General features: G+C 44.9%; 1 protein-coding gene across 5 annotated transcripts in view; it reads right to left on the minus strand.

Moving 5' to 3' along the window:
• LOC131185929 (uncharacterized) overlaps positions 1-17685 on the minus strand; it is a 26700-nt gene continuing 9015 nt past the window's right edge. For 3 of the 5 annotated variants that reach the window (XM_058158926.1, XM_058158924.1, XM_058158925.1), the window contains 8 exons: positions 15222-15662; positions 14211-14347; positions 12654-12776; positions 7365-7541; positions 5490-5633; positions 3994-4119; positions 2051-2153; positions 3-1084 (listed from right to left, as the gene is read on the minus strand). In XM_058158926.1, coding sequence (XP_058014909.1) covers positions 996-1084; positions 2051-2153; positions 3994-4119; positions 5490-5633; positions 7365-7541; positions 12654-12776; positions 14211-14264 — 816 coding nt within the window. In that variant the 5' untranslated portion in view covers positions 14265-14347; positions 15222-15662 and the 3' untranslated portion in view covers positions 3-995. Of the gene's footprint in view, positions 1085-2050; positions 2154-3993; positions 4120-5489; positions 5634-7364; positions 7542-12653; positions 12777-14210; positions 14348-15221; positions 15663-17685 lie in introns of all 5 variants that reach the window. The other 2 variants (XM_058158927.1, XM_058158928.1) reach the window with 2 other exon arrangements.

The following is a 17685-nucleotide window of genomic DNA, read 5'->3' on the forward strand; positions in this document are numbered from 1 at the left end:
TGGATAATAATGAGCATCTTTTTGGAGGACATTAGATCTCCCCCCAGGGGAGTGTTCAGCTCTCTGCATCTGTCCTACTCTAGGCATTCCCATTTCTGCTGGAAGATGACCAAGCGTGGAGATGTTCCAGGCAGTGTCGATGGTTGATGGTTTCTACCACCCTTCTCCATTGGCACCTGTGACTCTGTGACCTTCTGGTGGCTTCCTCTCTTTGAAATTAAATTGTCCTGTCTTTCTCCAGGGCCTGTTTCCAAATTCTCCCTGCCAGGTTCTGTTTCCACGACGATGTAAGAATTCTCTTCGTGCTTCCTCGCTTTCCCTGAAGACCAGCTGGAAGGGAGGTGCCCAGAGGGTCATTGGTTGCCCCCTCACCTCTTTGGAAGAGCTTGATAGCTTCCCCGGCCTTAAGAAAGTTCAAAACATCCTTAAAGATCCATCTCATCCTGGCCCCCCTTTTTTTGAACAATAACCACCTGGCAGACGGTACAGGACGATAAAAACAAGGACAGATAGGATGAAAAGCAGCTTCTATCCCAGAGCAGGAACTATATTGAATTCTACAGTAAAGTGCAACGCTAATGCAATATCAGGGGTTTTCAATTTAATTGTATAGAATGTAAAGGAGCTGAGTTTTTGTTTTATTTTTTAAGACTTTTTTTATTGTACAATGTACAATGAAGATGTATTTAATTTCATTGTTCGAGGCACAATAACGTAAACTGTTAAATTATTAAACTATTATTCCTTGGTCTCGGAGATCCTCCTGATGATTTTCGAGAGGAGTTGACTATTAGTAAGATCCGGGTTGACCCGATGGCCCCACTGCCGAATGATTTCTTCTATTGAATCCGCTGCAGCCTGAGCCACCGAGGCTTCGTAATCGCCTTTCAGACCCCAGAGACCTGAAACAAATCCAGAAAACAAATGATTTTGGGATCGACCTCGAGAACCAATCCTGATCAGTGACAGAACTTCTGGAGAAAAAGTTCTTTGCTTCAAGTGAGGGAACTTTGAAACTCACTGAGGAAAACTTCAATTTCTTTGGAAGTCACCACATCTGGTTTCATATATTGCACGCAGCAGCCTAGGCACATAAAAAGAAAACGTTGGTGGGGTTAGCAGAGATGGCTAAATTGACTGATTCAAGAAGAAAACACGCAATTCATTGGTTTCCACTTGGAAGAGTCGCTTTGGGACTTTATGGGATGGTTACAGGGATTGGCTATGTCACGAGGTCTAATGAAAAGAAGGAGTAGGGGTAACCGTTCTTCAGGCCTCACCGGAGGCTTTTCAGAAGAGATTGGAGAGCCACTTGTCTGAAATGGTATAGGGTCTCCTGCTTTAGCAGGGGGTTGGACTAGAAGACCTCTAAGGTCCCTTCCAACTCTATTATTTTATGTTCTATGACTGTGCAAACAACCATCATCTGAGAAAAAAACCTAAGCAGCGTTGAATCCAGTTAATACTAGAATGGGAGGCCACATGGAAATATTTCCAGACAGAAAACAACTGCGGTAGCATTGCCTATAGAATAGAGAGGGATACAGGCCAGGTAGTCCTCGACTTATAACAGTTCATTTAGTGACCATTCAAAGTTACAATGGCACTGAAAAAAGTGACTGACGACTGCTTTTCACACTTACAAGCGTTGCCACATCCCCCAGATCAAAATCCGGATGCTTGGCAAGGCGACTTATATTCATGACGGTTGCAGTCTCTTGGGGGTCACGAGATCCCTTTTTGCGATCTTCGGCTGAACAAAATCCGGGAGGAAGCCAGATTCACTTAACAACCATGTGACTAACTTAACAACCGCAGCAATACCCTTAAGAAAGGGGGGCAGGAACTGCCTGAACAATTGTCGCATAATTGTCGCAGTTCCGGAGAAGCCACACTGTATAAGAACAGCTTCCAGTCTGATTAAGCAATATTGCTGAATTCTGCCTCTATTTTTTGGGTGATCATGGTCAGCATAACATGGCATTAGGCCGCCCGCCTGTCTTGGTTTTTCCTCCCCTCCTTTCCTTCCAGAGTTGGCATTTGTGATTACCAATTAAGAGGGCAGCTGCCTTGCGATGGGAAGAGTTCCGGCTCCTCAGGAATCCCAGCATCTGAGCCAACATTTCAGGAATGTTTTCCTTGCATTTATTCATCTGGGGAAAACAAGGCAACAAACAAGTCAATGATACCTTGCTCAATAGTAGTACCTGTGAGAGGGATCTTGGAGTCCTAGTGGACAACCATTTAAATATGAGCCAACCGTGTGCAGCAGCTGCCAAAAAAGCCAACACAGTTCTGGGCTGCATAAACAGAGAGATAGAATCAAGATCACGTGAAGTGTTAGTGCCACTTTATAAGGCCTTGGTAAGGCCACACTTGGAATACTGCATTCAGTTTTGGTCGCCACGATGTAAAAAAGATGCTGAGACTCTAGAAAGAGTGCAGAGAAGAGCAACAAAGATGATTAGGGGACTGGAGGCCAAAACATATGAAGAACGGGTGCAGGAACTGGGTATGTCTAGTTTAATGAAAAGAAGGAATAGGGGAGACATGATAGCAGTCTTCCAATATCTCAGGGGTTGCCACAAAGAAGAGGGAGTCGGGCTGTTCTCCAAAGCACCTGAAGAAGCAATGGGTGGAAACTAATCAAGGGGAGAAGCAACCTGGAACTAAGGAGGAATTTCCCGACAGTTAGAACAATCAATAAGTGGAACAACTTGCCTGCAGAAGTTGTAAGTGCTCCAACACTGGAAATTTTTAAGAAAATGTTGGATAGCCATTTGTCTGAAATGGTGTAGGGTTTCCTATCTGGGCAGGGGGTTGGACTAGAAGACCTCCAAGATCCCTTCCAACTCTGATATTATGTTATGTTATGATCTAGATAGCTTCCTTTTTTGTACAAAGGGGCCGCTTTCTTGGTAAAGTTTCTAGTCCTCATGTCTTCAATAACGTCTTCCATAACATATTCTATTTTATTATATTGTATAGTACCATATCGTATCGTATTGTACTGTACAATACAATATACTATACTTTACTATACTAATTGATATTATTATGGATATATGGATTATTATCAATATATGGACTGTACTATCCTATTATACTGTACAATACAATGCAATACTATTACATTATATAGTATAATATCGTATTATACACACACAAATATTTATGCTAATAGAGAGTTTTATCCACGTTAAAAGCATAGAGGAAAATAAAGGAAAATAACAGATAGTGAAAATAGAAATAGAAAAAGGGAAAGAAAAATGATAAGGAAATGGCTTGATCTTACGAATGCATTTATGTTTTGCCCCCCTCTACGTCATAATTTTCTTTTCCACAAACTGCCATTTCTAATCCTCAAACCCACAAATCAGCAAGGTTTCTAGTCCTCATGGTTGCATGGAACCTCTGCTGGTACTGAGAGAGCAAAAACCCAGGACGAATCCCTCTAGTCAGATTAGTCTAGTGGTTAAGGCATCAGGCAACAAACCAGGAGCCAGTGAGTTCTAGTCTCGCCTTTGGGATGAAAATCACCTGGGTGACTTTGGGCCAATCACAGGAGATGGAGAGTTCTACTCCCGCCTTAGTCGTGATGGCCAGCTGGGTGACTTTGGGAGTTCTAGTCCTGCCTTTGGCATGAAAGCTGGATGGGTGATTTTGGCTAATTACCAGGAGACGGTGACGTCTAGTTCCCCCTTAGGCATGTAAGCTGACTGGGTGACTTTGGGCCAATCACCAGGGAATTGTGAGTTTAGGTCGTGCCTTACTCACGAAAGCCAGCTGGGTGACTTTGGTGCAGTCCCTCTCTCTCAGTGCAACCTACCTCACAGGGTTGTTGTTAAGAACATGGGAGGAGAAGAAGAAGTATTAGGGATGACCACCATCTTGAGTTATTTATAAAAATAAGAAAGGCAGGACAAAATCAATAAATAAACGGTTAGTATACTCTAATGTGGAACAAAAGAAGGCAGCTTGGCTCCTACTTACAACCACGAAGCCGATGTTGGAATACATGCTATGGAGACTGGTATACATTTCATAGTTGAACAAGCTGGTCGGAACGTCCCACCAGGTCATGAAGGAGACCCAGGAGTTGAGGGTGTTCCTGGAGACCTGGCCGGGGGAGGAAAGAGGGAGTCAGACAACCCAGTTCTGATTCTGTACCTGTTCTAGAGAGGAAACCCAGCCTTCTCCTGGCTCAGGAGGTAGGAAAGTGGATCAGGTGTCCCAGGACTCAGCTATGGCAGGGCAAGGGGGCACCTGAAGGCCAGAGAAGGAAGAATGGATGGAGAGATTCAACCTGGAAATAAGGAGGAATTTCCTGACAGTGAGAACCATCAACCCATGGAACAGGAGTTGCCTTCGGAAGTTGTGGGAGCTTCATCACTGGAGACTTTCAAGAAGAGGCTGGACTGCCATCTGTCAGAGATGGTGTAGTAGGGTCTCCTGCTTGGGCGGGGGGTTAGACTAGATGACCTACAAAGTCCCTTCCAACACTGTTAATCTGTTAATCTGATGACCACAGCGTCTCCGTCCTGAAAGGAGACCTCTCTCAAGATCTTCACCAGGATGATGGACGAGCTAACCAGGTGCCAAATCTCTCTACAGGTAGTCTTCCACTTACAACCGCAATGGAGCCCAAAATGTCTATTGCTAGGCAAGACAGTTGTTAAGTGAGTTTTCCCTGTTTTACGACCTTTCTTGTTGCAGTTGTTAAGGGAATCTCTGCAGGAGTTAAGTTAGTAGCAGAGCTGTTAAGTGAATCCAGCTTCCCCATGGATTTTGCTTGTCAGAAGGTCACAAAAGGGGATCGTGTGACCCTGTTTATACATCTAATCAGGGAAATAAGAGGAAGAAAACATCACTCCCACCCACACTGAAATGGCCAGCCACTTATATAGAAACAGAGACGCCACTTCCTTCTAGCACTGATGATGTTACTTAGTTGGGTTATGAAATCTCTGCAAGAAAACAACCAAGCAGAGAGCACCAAGGGCCCCACAGTACTCCTCCTCCTCCTCCTCCTCCTCATCATCATCATCACAAACCCCACTTCCTTCTAGCACTGAAGATCTTGCCTAGTTGGATAAGGAAACATCTGCCAGAAAACAACCAAGCTCAGAGCACCAAAGATCCCACAATTCTCTTCCATTGGTACTAGGCAAACCATCCAGCAGAAAACAATACCCTAATCAAAGAACAACCAAGCAGAAAACCTACACCCACATCAAAATGATAGGGCATTAAGCAGAGATCAAACCCTGCCCTCCAACGTACTGATGCTGTTATCTAATTGGGTCATGAAAAGTCTGCAAGAAAACAACCAAGTTCAGGGAGCACCAAGGAACTCACAACTTCAGGATTGTCCAGAATCTCTTTGCATTCCCACGTTGCTCTGAGTGAAGACGGGGGTACAGAGTGGTCTCATTGAGAAGGAAGCATGAAGAGACCAGGAGCTCAGGTTACCCAGCCCTTCAACTCACTTCTTTCGTCTGATCATTTGACAGTTGGATGAATAGGGGAACAAGACTGTTCAGGATGTTTTCGGTCACCTTATGTTTGTCCTTCAGTCCATTCAGAAGAAGACCAAAAATACTGATTGAGGTATTCCTCAATTCGATATCATCCTACGAAGGAAGAGAAACAGAACCTCTAATAGCAGAAAATGGATGTAGCTCAATGCTGAACTGTTGGGTTCTTGGGGTGGTTGGTGGCTGCCATGCAGAAGTTTCTTGAAGTTTGAAGGAGAACACACATGTTCAGAGCACCCCTATTCCCAGTTCAATGTCCATGGAGATGGTCAATCATCCAGGTCATGGTTGCCCCAAAGATACTTTTGAAAAAGGCAACTGGACTTTCTTTTTCTTTGAAGACCTTTCACTTCTCATCCAAGAAGCTTCTTCAATTCTGGCTGAATGGTGGAGGATGGAAAGATTTACATTCCTTGCGGTCATCAATCATTACTGCTGAAGACAGAGTGCTAATGACCAGATGACGACAGGAATAGAAACCCTTCCATCCTCCACCGTTCAGCGAGAATGGCTCTCCACTAGATATACTATTAATGAGCACTCTGAACATGCTCATCAACCCAAGTAGGTATCTGTTTAATCGTCCCAAAGGTGCTTTTTCAAAAGGCAACTAGACTTTGTTTTTCCTTGAAGACGTTTCACTGCTCATCCAAGAAGCTTCTTCACGTCTGCTAAGCAGAACTGAAGAAGCTTATTGGATGAGAAGAGAAACCTCCTCAGAGAAAAACAAAATCCAGTTTCCTTTTGAAAAAGCACCTTTGGGGCACCCATGAGCTAGATGACTGAGAATCTCTTTAGATATATCTATTTAATCACTGAGTGCTTTGTCAAATGCTTTGCTGAAATCCAGATATGTTATGTCTATCACATTCCCACAATCTATTATGGACATTTGGGGGGATTTTTTAATTTGGTTGCTTTGGTACTTTGGACTCCAGGCAACTGCCTGCAGTAGCCGCCACGGGGACTTTTTTGGGCCAGGAATATTTTGGAAGTGGTTTGCCGTTTTTTGCTTCTTAGGAGTCTGGGAGGACGTGTGACTGACCAAGATCACCCAGCTGGCATCAAGGCTAATGAAAGACTAGAAGTGATGCTTTCTCGGTTTCTAGCCTTTAACAACCTCCACACCAAACTGATTTTCTATTCATCTGATCTGCCTCAGTTACCCACTCAAGAAACAAAGGAAGAGCAATCTGGCAATTGTTTATCTTGACAAATCCATGCTAATTCTTGGCAATAGCGGTAAAATGCTTGCAGATCAACCACTATGGAATGATCTAGGGAGCTGTTTTCCAATCTTAGCAGCTTGAAGAGGTGGGGACTCCAACTCCAGTATGCTGGCTGGAGAGTTCTGGGAGTTGAAGTCCTCACTTCTTAAAGTTGCCATGATTGAGAAATAGTGATCTAGACCAGTGTTGTTCCATCTTAGCAGCTTTAAGATGTGGGGAGTTCAACTTCTGGAGTTCTCAGGATAGCAGAGTTGAAGTCCACACATCTTGAAGTGTCTGAAATCAAGCAACACCAATCTAGATTTTCTAGATGTGAAGAATGGTCATTTTTCTAGATAGGGTGTGTGGTGTTCTAGATTTTCTAGGTGGACACATGGTTTGGTGAAGCTGAAGAGAGTGGCAACCTTCCTTCTCTTCCACCTCATCTGGCACTTCTCCGGCTCTCTAGAAGGGCTCAAGGACCATCTGCTAGCTTGCACACTTTTTTAGGGGAGCACAACACAGTTGTTGCTGAACTATTTCTAAGAGAGAGAGAGAGAAAGAGCGATGGAGGGGGGGAGAGAGAGGAAACCAGTTTGTCGTGATTTGGTTGACTTACCTCAGGGAAATGGTTCAGCAGGAGCGGAATAAGATCGGCAGCCTTGCCTCCATGGGTAGCTACGTTCAGATGTTGCAAGAGGAAGTGAAGCGTCCTTAAGTCTTCCTTGGCTACACTTTTATTGCTATGAGATGCAGAGTTTACCACCGGCATTAAAAATGCCTCTAACATCTTCTCCTAGAGGAAGCAAGGAAAGAAACGAGCAATTAAACACGGTCACTGGACTTCTCTGAGTCTATAACGATAATGACAAACACATAGAAGCCCACAGAACATAGAATAACAGGGTTGAAACGGAACTTGGAGGTCTTCTAGTCCAACCCCCTGCTCAAGCAGGAGACTATACATCAGTGATAGCTAACCTTTTTGCCATCGCATGCCAAAAGTGGGGGGAGGGGGGGGTCCCACTCCCATAACTCTTTGGGACCCACACATGAGCCTTTCTAGGAGGTTGGCAAAAGGGCCTTTGGTCTCTGGGGGGGTAGGGGGTGGGGAAAGTCATTTTCGCCCTCATCCGCTTCCTAGAAAGGCTCTGGAGGGTAAAAACGGCACTTCCGGTCCCACCAGAAGTCGGCAAACAGGCTGTTTTTGACCTCCGGAGGGCCTCCAGGGGAGATGGGGAAGGCCATTGTCACCCTCAGCAGCCTCCTAGAAAGGCTAGGAGCCTGAGGAAAGCCAAAAAATGGGCCTTTCCCACCCCCACCCCCAGGCCATCGGGAGGTAGGATACAGCCTACCAGAAGGCCCAAAAATCAGCCGGCCAGCATGCGCATGCATCCAATATGGCGAACCTATCCAGCATAGGTTCGCCATCATGGCCCTAGACTATGCTGGACAAATGGCTGTCTAGTCTCTTCTTGAAAACCTCCAGCGATGGAGCACCACAACTTCTGGAGGCAAGTCCTTCCCCCGATTAAGAAAATAACAGAATTGAAGGGACCTCGGAGGTCTTCTAGTCCAACCCCCTGCTCAAGCAGGAAACCCTAGACCATTTCAGACAAGTCCAGTCTCTTCTTAAAAACCTCCAGTGATAGAGCACCCATAACTTCTGGGGGCAAGTTGTTCCAATGATTAATTGTTTTCAGAGTCAGGAAATTTCTCCTTAGGTCTAGGTCTCTCCTTGATTAGTTTCCATCCTTTGCTTCTTGTTCTGCTTTCAGATCTTCTCCAAAAGGATCTACTTGATCCTTCAGATCTTCCGGGGGTGCACCCATCTTTGTAGAAGAGACACCACTCTAGCTGAGTCTATCCACCACTCTTTCTGCTGGTTGTCTTCTTCTTCTCCTTCTTCTATCCTTCCCAACCTTGTAGACTTTCCAGAGAGTGAGGTCACACCTGCTGCTACCTTGGAAGCCACTCCCTTCCTGCCCCCCACCTCTTACCTCGAAGGGGTGCTGTAAAAGGTACCCAAGACCTCACATGCTAAAGATCTGTATCAGGGGATACGGCTGAGTCATCCATTCCATGAGAACATTGAGAATGTCTTGCATGATAAAGACGTGGCCAACCTCCGGGTGATACAGAAGCTGAGGAACAAGAGTCGAGATATGGAGCATTAGCAAAGCAAAGGAAGGGAACTTTCCTGAGTTACGATTTATATTGATATTCTTTCCTGGTTGCTTACCTGAACCCTATGACTAAGTGTTGTACCTTAGAATTCTTGATGAACATATCTTTTTTTTATGTACACTGAGAGAGCATATGCACCAAGACAAATTCCTTATGTGTCCAATCACACCTGGCCAATGAAAAATTCTATTCTATCTATTCTATATTCTCTTCTATTGCTCTTAATTAAATTTCTACACCGGCCATCTGAGCTATCCGACACGGCATTTTACAATAATGAAATAAAAACAACATAATAAAAACACAGATTAAAAATATTTTTAAAAAAATACGACGCACAGTACTCAGTGGGGTATTCACCTTTGTTGGTTCCTATCATGAATTTTCTTAAATCAAGCTCTTTTTAAGCCACCCAGAATCACCATGAGTGAGTTGGGCAACCATATGAGTTTTCTTAAGAAATGAATGAATCAATCAATAAATACACGAAGGAATGGATGAATAAAGGAATGAATAAATGAATGGATACATGAATGAATGGATTAATGAATAAATGAACCGATGGATGGATGATGGATGGATGGATGGATATCTGGCGAGGAAGCCCACAGACGCTTCTCCCTTCAGTGGGATATTTTGGGGGGGGCCATACACCATGGTTTGCTCCAATTTCAGCCCCCATCAGTTTGCCCACTGCCTCCCTCCAACCAGGCATGCCTGCTCTTGATGGGGAGACCCCCGAGGGTGACTCTTTTGCTCAGCCCCTTCCCTCAGGCGTGGCCCATCTCTGAATCAAAGGAAAGCAGAGCCGCCGGTTGAGGGCTTACCGCAATGGGCATGGGAGACTTGCTGTTTCTCCTCCTGATGGCTTTGGTGCTGGGGTCTTGGTCCTGAAGCCTTTTGAGGAGGAGCTTCATGATCTTCATGTTGGCATCGGGGTCTTCAGCCAGCGCCCTCCATAGCTCCCTGGCACTTCTGCGCAGGTGAAAAAACAGATTGAGGGAAAAATCAGATTCTTTCCCCATTTCCTTTTTTTTTTCCAGACACACAAACATACAATACATACCGTGTTTTTCGGTGTGTAAGACGCACCTTTTTACCCCCAAAAAGAGGGTGAACATCTGGGTGCGTCTTATACACCGAATGTAGCCCCCCCCACCTGCCGCCCCTCCCACCCTTCAGAGGTTGTCAGCCTCTGTGTGTGGCACAGCCGTGCATCCTCATGAAAACAATCTTGCATCCGCCGTGGCGCTTCAAAGGGCCGCACTACAGTTGATCAGCGCTGTAGGTGGCTAGTAGACCGGTGCCTCTATTTTTAAAGAAGGTAGACCGGGGCCTGCCAAAAAAGGCAAGTAGACCGGTATGGCTCTGCTAGACTGAAGCAAGCCTGGTAGACCGGTATGTTTCCTGATTAGAAAAAATAAATTTTTTAGTCAAAAAACTCACAGTGACTCTGAAAGAATCGAATGAAAATGGGCTGGAAGCCAGATCTGCTAGAGATGTTTCTCTCAGGCCGACTGAGTCGAAACTGGGCCCAACAGGAAGGAGGAAGGGGCATGGTCAAAAAACGATGACTCAGTCTCTCGGCAGATCCAGCTGTAGCGACCCATGTCTGACTGACGCCGCTGATCCTGATGCTGGTAGGCAGAGGCAGAATTCTTTTTTTCTTGGTTTCCTCCCCAAAAATTAAGGTGCGTCTTATACTCCGGTGCGTCTTATACACGAAAAATACAGTATTTTCTGAATAGAGTATTGACCGAGTCAAAATTCATGCAGCATGTTTTCTCCACATTTACTATATATACTCCAATTTCTGCCAAATATTCTACTTTCCCCCTTTTATCTTTTATTTGTATTTTTTATAAAACATATAATCAATATTATCATCTGCCATCACCTCATCTTCACCTATTTCAAATTATTCTCTTCATTTCTCTTTATTTTATATACGAGTCTGGATAGGGAGGAACAGGCTCAAACTTAATCCCTCCAAGATGGAGTGGCTGTGGATGCCGGCACCCCGATACAGTCATCTGCAGATGCGGCTGTCTGTCGGGGGGTGAGTCATTGGCCCCGATGGAGAAGGTACGCAACTTGGGCGTGCTCCTGGATGGTCGGTTGTCCTTTGAAGATCATTTGGCGACCGTCTCCAGGAGTGCTTTTTATCAGGTTCGCCTGATCCGCCAGTTGCGTCCCTTCCTGGACCGGGATGCCTTATGCACGGTCACTCATGCTCTCGTTACCTCTCGCCTGGACTACTACAATGCTCTCTACATGGGGCTCCCCTTGAAGAGCACCCGGAGACTTCAGCTAGTCCAGAATGCGGCTGCGCGGGTTATTGAGGGAGCGGTTCGGAGCTCCCACATAACACCTATCCTGCGCAGACTGCACTGGCTACCTGTTGTTTTCCGGGTGCGCTTCAAGGTATTGGTTACCACCTTTAAAGTGCTCCATGGCTTAGGACCGGGCTATCTACGGGACCGTCTACTGCCGGCCTCTATCTTCCATCGTCCGGTGCGTTCCCACAGAGAGGGACTCCTCAGGGTGCCGTCAGCCAAACAGTGTCGACTGGCGGCCCCCAGGGGGAGGGCCTTCTCTGTGGGGGCTCCGACCCTGTGGAATGAACTTCCCCTCGGGCTTCGACAATTACCTGACCTTAGGACCTTTCGCCGTGAACTTAAAACTTATTTATTTCGTATGGCTGGACTAGCTTGATTTTTATCTTTAAATTTTAATTGAATTTGATGGGTTTTTAAAGTTTTGTAATTTTATGGGGGAGTGTGTTATTTTAACATTTGGGCAAATTTAAATTAGTTTTTTAAAGGATGTTTTTAACTATTGTGTGTATCTGTATTTTATCTGCCTGTTCACCGCCCTGAGTCCTTCGGGAGAAGGGCGGTATACAAATTAAAATATTCATTCAATATTCATTATATATTTTTCATAATTTTTTAATATCTATTGAAGCCCTTTACTTTAAACACATTCAATCATTTACTTCACAATTATTTCTTTAGTATCAATTTTTCCCAAAGATGGACCCATATCTTACTATTTTATCCATTATTTCACCTTTTAAAGCATATATTTCTTTATATTTATTTTACATCATCTTTATCTAGGCGACTGCAATAGGCCTCAACCAACCAACCACAACCCTCCCTCCCAACCAGCACATGACCTCACCACAAGACCTTCATCAACCAACCCACAAGCTCAGAGAACCAACCTCCACCCTCATCCTCCACCCGAGCTACAGGTATTCGCCCCTATCGCAAATGATTGAGAATCTCTGTAGAATATAAGAAAGCAGGAGGCACATTTCCTTGAAGAGGTTTCGCTTCTCATCCAAGAAGCGTCTTCAGTTCTGGCTGAAGCTCCTTCAATTCTGACTTTGGTCAAAACAGAAGAAGCTTTTTGGAAGAGAAGCGAAATGTCTTCAGGGAAAAACAAAATCCAGGCCTTTTGAAAAAGCACCTTTGGGTCTAATGTTTGTTGGGGCAACTCATCATCTTCTCTAGCCTTATAAAATAGTTCCCCAGGAGATGGAGAATTTCCAGCACCACCTACATCTCAGATCTTGGAGATCGATGACCAATCCGAGGAGACCAGACAGCCTGGTGCATAAGTCCTTCTAAGCACGTAGGAGTTTCCTGCCCAGAATCCCCCAGCCTCCTTCTGTCCTGAGTCTCAGACCTTGCAACCCCATCCCTGGTCTTACCTCAATTGGGGCTTCAAGCGCAGAAGGTGCCTTTGGCTGCCTGAACTGACCAGCCTCTTTCAGGGCCACCAGGATTTCAGGCAGGTGGCAAAAGGCAACGATTCGAATGGATTCCGAGATTCCCTAGGCAAAGCGATGTTTTTGAATTAGGACATTTGCACCTAACCCTTTTTCTTTATCTTCCGCTTTCTCCTCCCCTTCTCCACCTTTTCCTGCTCCTCTTCCTCTCTGCAAACCCCAGGCCCTTCTAGCACTGATGAAATTACCTAGCTAGGTAATGAAATGTCCGCAACAAAACATCCAAGCACAGAGAGCACCAAGGACCCGACAGTCCTCCTCCTCCTCTCTGTAACCCCCCATTCTCTTCTAGCACTAATGATGTTATCTAGCTGGGTAATGAAACATCTACAAGAAAACAACCAAGTTAAGAGAGCACCAAAGACCCCACAATTCTCCGCCTCCTCCCTTCACCTCCATTTTGCAAAACCTGTTCCCTTCTAACACTGATGACATGACCTAGCTGGGTCACTAAATGTCTGCAAGAAAACATCCAAGCCCAGAGAGAGACCACTAAGGACCCCACAAAGATGGAGGTCTCAATCCCCACAGGCATCCCACTCCCACTCACCTGTCAATTTCTTCCTGGAATAAAAAACCTAGGAGGCTTCTGAGATGTTCCTTCGCTCTCTTTCTTTCTCTCTTGAGTTTCGGAGTTTAAGCCCATAAATTTGTATAGGGTAATCTGAACGTGGGAAAAAGAGTCTGTGAGTCCTAGGGAATTCCACCAATCAGCCAGGAAAAGGAAATATAGGACAAATTGTGATAAAAAATGGACTCCGAGTGGTCAAGCACAGGGAAAGCGGTTCCGGGTGACCTGATCGGGGAGATGAGCAGCATATAAATCTAATAAGTCAATAATTGCCATTTTGACTTTTGTTCTTCTTAAAAAGCTACTTTAACACCCCACTCCCCATAGGTACCCTTGCTACTTCTCTGTTTGGGGGTCCTGATATGCTTTATGGTTTCTGTGGAGATCTGGCAGCTTGATCTTTTTAAATGCATAAGCTCTCCTTGGTGGATTGGGACAACTTGTCATGTCTCTCTTGGCATGGCCAACTAACCATGGGGCCAATTAGCCATGGCTTACTTGCCGTGGCCAACTCACCAGGGAACAAGAGTTACACTAATAGCAGGGTTCCAATATCTCAAGGGTTGCCACAAAGAAGAGGGGGGCAGCCTATTCTCCAAAGCACCTGAAGGCATGGCAAGAAACAATGGATGGAAACTTATGAAGGAGAGAACCAGCCTAGAACCAAGGACAAAGTTTGCCTCCAGAAGTTGTGGTTGCCCCATCACTGGAAGCTTTTAAAAAGAGATTGGACAACCATTTGCCTGAAATGGCAAAGGGTTTCCTCCTTGAGTAGGGGGTTGGACTAGAAGACCTCCAAGGCCCCCTTCCAAGTCTGTAATTGTATTATTCATTTGCCTGTCTAATATCAAAGAAATGGTGGAATAGAAGAGTCAAAGAAAGAATGCCAAAGGAGGACAAAATGTTACCTGGAAAGGACAAAGATGGTCCAAGATTGTCTCTAATATCTCCCTCTTGTCCATCAAGTCCAAGACTTCTTTGATGGGTCTGCATTTTAGCGGCTTCTTGCTCTCCCACAAATTTTGGAAGCATTCGTCAGAGAGTTCTGAGAAGAAGAGACAGAGATTGATGGGCAATTTGACGGGACCAGCCTTCTCAAAGCAGAGAGACACAAGGTGTGTATAGTGGATCACCAGGCTGAGCCAGAGGGAGGGATCAAATGTGTCATAAATCTCGAGTCCCTGATCTTCATGTTCTTAGACAACCATCTTGAGGAACTCCATATATGGAATTCAATTTTTTTTATTGCTTTGAAATTTCACAATGTGGTAATCTTATAATTTAGATATAGCCTTTGAAAAAGGCTAAGAGGGAGGGGTCTTTCCTTACCTCTGAGGGTGAGATGTTTCCTAATACAGTGGCAGCGGTAGAGAAGACCCTTTTCCTAGACCCCACCAGTTGAAATTCTTTGACTGATGGGGTCTGCACCAAAATATCCCTGCCTGAAGGACGGTTGCAGGATATGGGTTTGGCTAGTCTAGATGAAAGAAGGGAGGGTGTGTGTGTGACATGAGAACAGTCTTCCAGTATTTGAGGGGCTGCCAGAAAGAGGAGGGGGTCAACTTATTTTCCAAAGCACCAGAAGGCAGGAAGGGAAACAACGGATGGAAGCTACTCAAGGAGACAAGCATCCTGGAATTAAGGAGAAACTTCCTAACAGTGAAGACAATCAACCAGTGGAACAGCTTGCCACCAGAAGTTGTGGGTGCTTCGTCACTGGAGGCTTTTAAGAAGAGACTAGATAGCCATTTGTCTGGGATTGTACAGCATCTCCTGCTTGAGCAGGAGGTTGGACTAGAGGACCTTCAAGGACCCTTCCAGCTGTATTCTGATAGATTGATTGATTGGTAGTGTGGGATGGGCTGATGTGATAGGACAAGGCTGGTTCCATAGGTAGCCCAGCCCTGTAGCGTATATACCTGGATATGAAGGCAGGAAGGCATCTGGAGTGGGTTTACTCCCCTGAGGCCTTTGCTTCTCTGGTCCCCTTGGTAAGGAAGGGGGCTCTTTCAGGCCAGGCTTGATCTCCCTCTGAGGAGCCCTTGGAGGGGTCCTGACAGTTGTTCTCTGGGCCAAATCGGGCAGCACCAGCGCTGGAGGCTGAACCTTCTTCCTGATCCCACTAAAGCTGGGGAAGACTTCAGAAGCAGAGGCAAGATCTGCGTGGCTCGCTGAGTGGCCGAGGAACTGGATGGGCGGTAGCTAGAGAAGTAGGTTTCCTGGTTGTCCCACTGCCGTGAGTCGTTATTGTTGATCTGCGGATGGGACTCCTTGCTGTCCTTTTTCTTCAGGTAGTATATGATTTTTTCAGTATATGATCCATCCTGTTGTGAAGTGAGTGTTGGAACTGGAAGGAGATCCTATCAAGAAAGGAGAAGGTTTGTAACTCCAGGTTGAAAAGAGGGGTCCTTGGTGCTCCTGTCTGTCTGTCTGTCTATCATCTATCTATCTATCCATCCATCTATTTATCTATCTATCTACTACAGTATCTATCTATCTATCATCTATCGATCGATCGATCGATCACATGTTCTTCCTGTGTCACCTCAGAAACCTCAGACTGCCCAAGGAATTGCTGATCCAGTTCTACAGAGGAATTATGGAGTCTCTCATTTGTACCTCCACAACGGTCTGGTTTGGCACAGCAACCAAACTAAAAAGTCCACTAAAGAGAGAAGACGGCAAGGAAGTAACAGGCAGCAGAGAAAAAGCAGAGCTGCTTAACTTGTACTTTCCATCGGTCTTCACACAAAAAGAAACTATAGCCCAACCAACAACAACATAACTGTAAAAGACAGACTAGAAGCAAAAGTTAAAATAAGCAAAAAAATAAAAGAGAGAACACCTGTCTTGATGTGGGTTTGTTAGAAACAGCTCAGACCAAAGCAATCTTATTTCATTCTTTGACAAAATGCCTAAATTAGTAGACCAGCGAAATGCTGTGGACATAGTATACTTAGACTTCAGTAGACCACAGCCTACTTCTTGGTACACTAGAAACAAGTGGGATAGATAGCATCACCACCAGCTGAATTTGTAACTCTCTAACAAATCATACTCAACGAGTAGTCTGTAATGGGTTTACACCTACATGTAAGAGGAACTTATCTAATTTTCAGATGATACTAAGCTGGCAGGAATAGCCAACAACCTATCTTATGATTTATCAATTGTTGTTCGTATCTTATGATTGATGATTGTAACTATGATTTATAAACTATGACCTATCACTTTGTTATTTGCATGTACACTATAAGCTTATGCACCGGAGACAAATTCCTTGTGTGTCCAATCACACTTGGCCAATAAAGAATTCTATTATATTGTAATTTTCATGCCATCCCATCCCATCTCATCCTGCAGAACCAAGGGGCAACTAACCTGATATACTAATATTCCAAACTTTACAAGCGTCTATTCTTCACTCGTTGGATTTCCAAACTCATAAAAAAAGATCCTCAACTCAGCTTCATTCTTCTCTGATCTTATCTCCTCCACTCCGCTTCCCTCTGCTCCGCTTTTATCACCTCCATTCCGCTTCGCTCTGCTCTACTTTTATCCCCACAACTCTGCTTTGCTCTGCTCCACTTTAATCATCTCTGCTCTGTTTTATTCTCCTCCACTCCACTCCACTTCGCTCTGCTTTGCTTTTATCTCCTCCACTCAGAATCGCTCTGCTCTGATCTCCTCTGCTCTGTTCAACACGACTCAACTCAACTATCCTCCACTCTCCTCTCCTCAACTCTCCACAGCTCTCCTATCATCCCTTTTACCTTTATATTTCTGCTCCAGGACCTTGACATCACAGCATTATGTTCTCATGGGGGACAGCTGATGTCATGACCAAAGGGGCCTCTTACTTCCCAAGATAATAGAGATGGGTTATGGAGGTTCCCCTTGATAACCCCCTTGATAACATTGGTGATATCATGGGGAGGAAAGCTAGGGGTCACCTATGGAATGACCCAGTGTGATGATGTCCCTCAACCTGCTAGATCTCAAAAGAACCTAACCAAGATTAAGGCTGATCAACTTTATTCTTTGATTGGCTAAGTCTGCCACTGAGCTTGGTTTTTTATTATTATTAGGATATATGATATATGGTATAATATGTCAGCATTCCAGAAAAAAACCCAAGTAAAAACTCTGAAGTTTTCATTAGAAATTTTTCAAAGTTTTTCAAAGTTCTATTTACTAGAATAGGTAAACTGGCACATCTGGGAAAACCTGAATCTTTCCCTCAGTAAATCAAAACCCCCAAAACCATCCCCTCACTCCTCAGTCGATCATAATCAGTCAATCATAATCCCTTGTGGGGTGGAGCCTGGGCAACTGAATGGAGCTAGCTGTGCTTACTGGCCGGATGCCCTTCCTGTCGCCTAT

This window comes from Ahaetulla prasina, chromosome 16, assembly GCF_028640845.1.
Source record: "Ahaetulla prasina isolate Xishuangbanna chromosome 16, ASM2864084v1, whole genome shotgun sequence".
Lineage (NCBI taxonomy): Eukaryota > Metazoa > Chordata > Lepidosauria > Squamata > Colubridae > Ahaetulla > Ahaetulla prasina.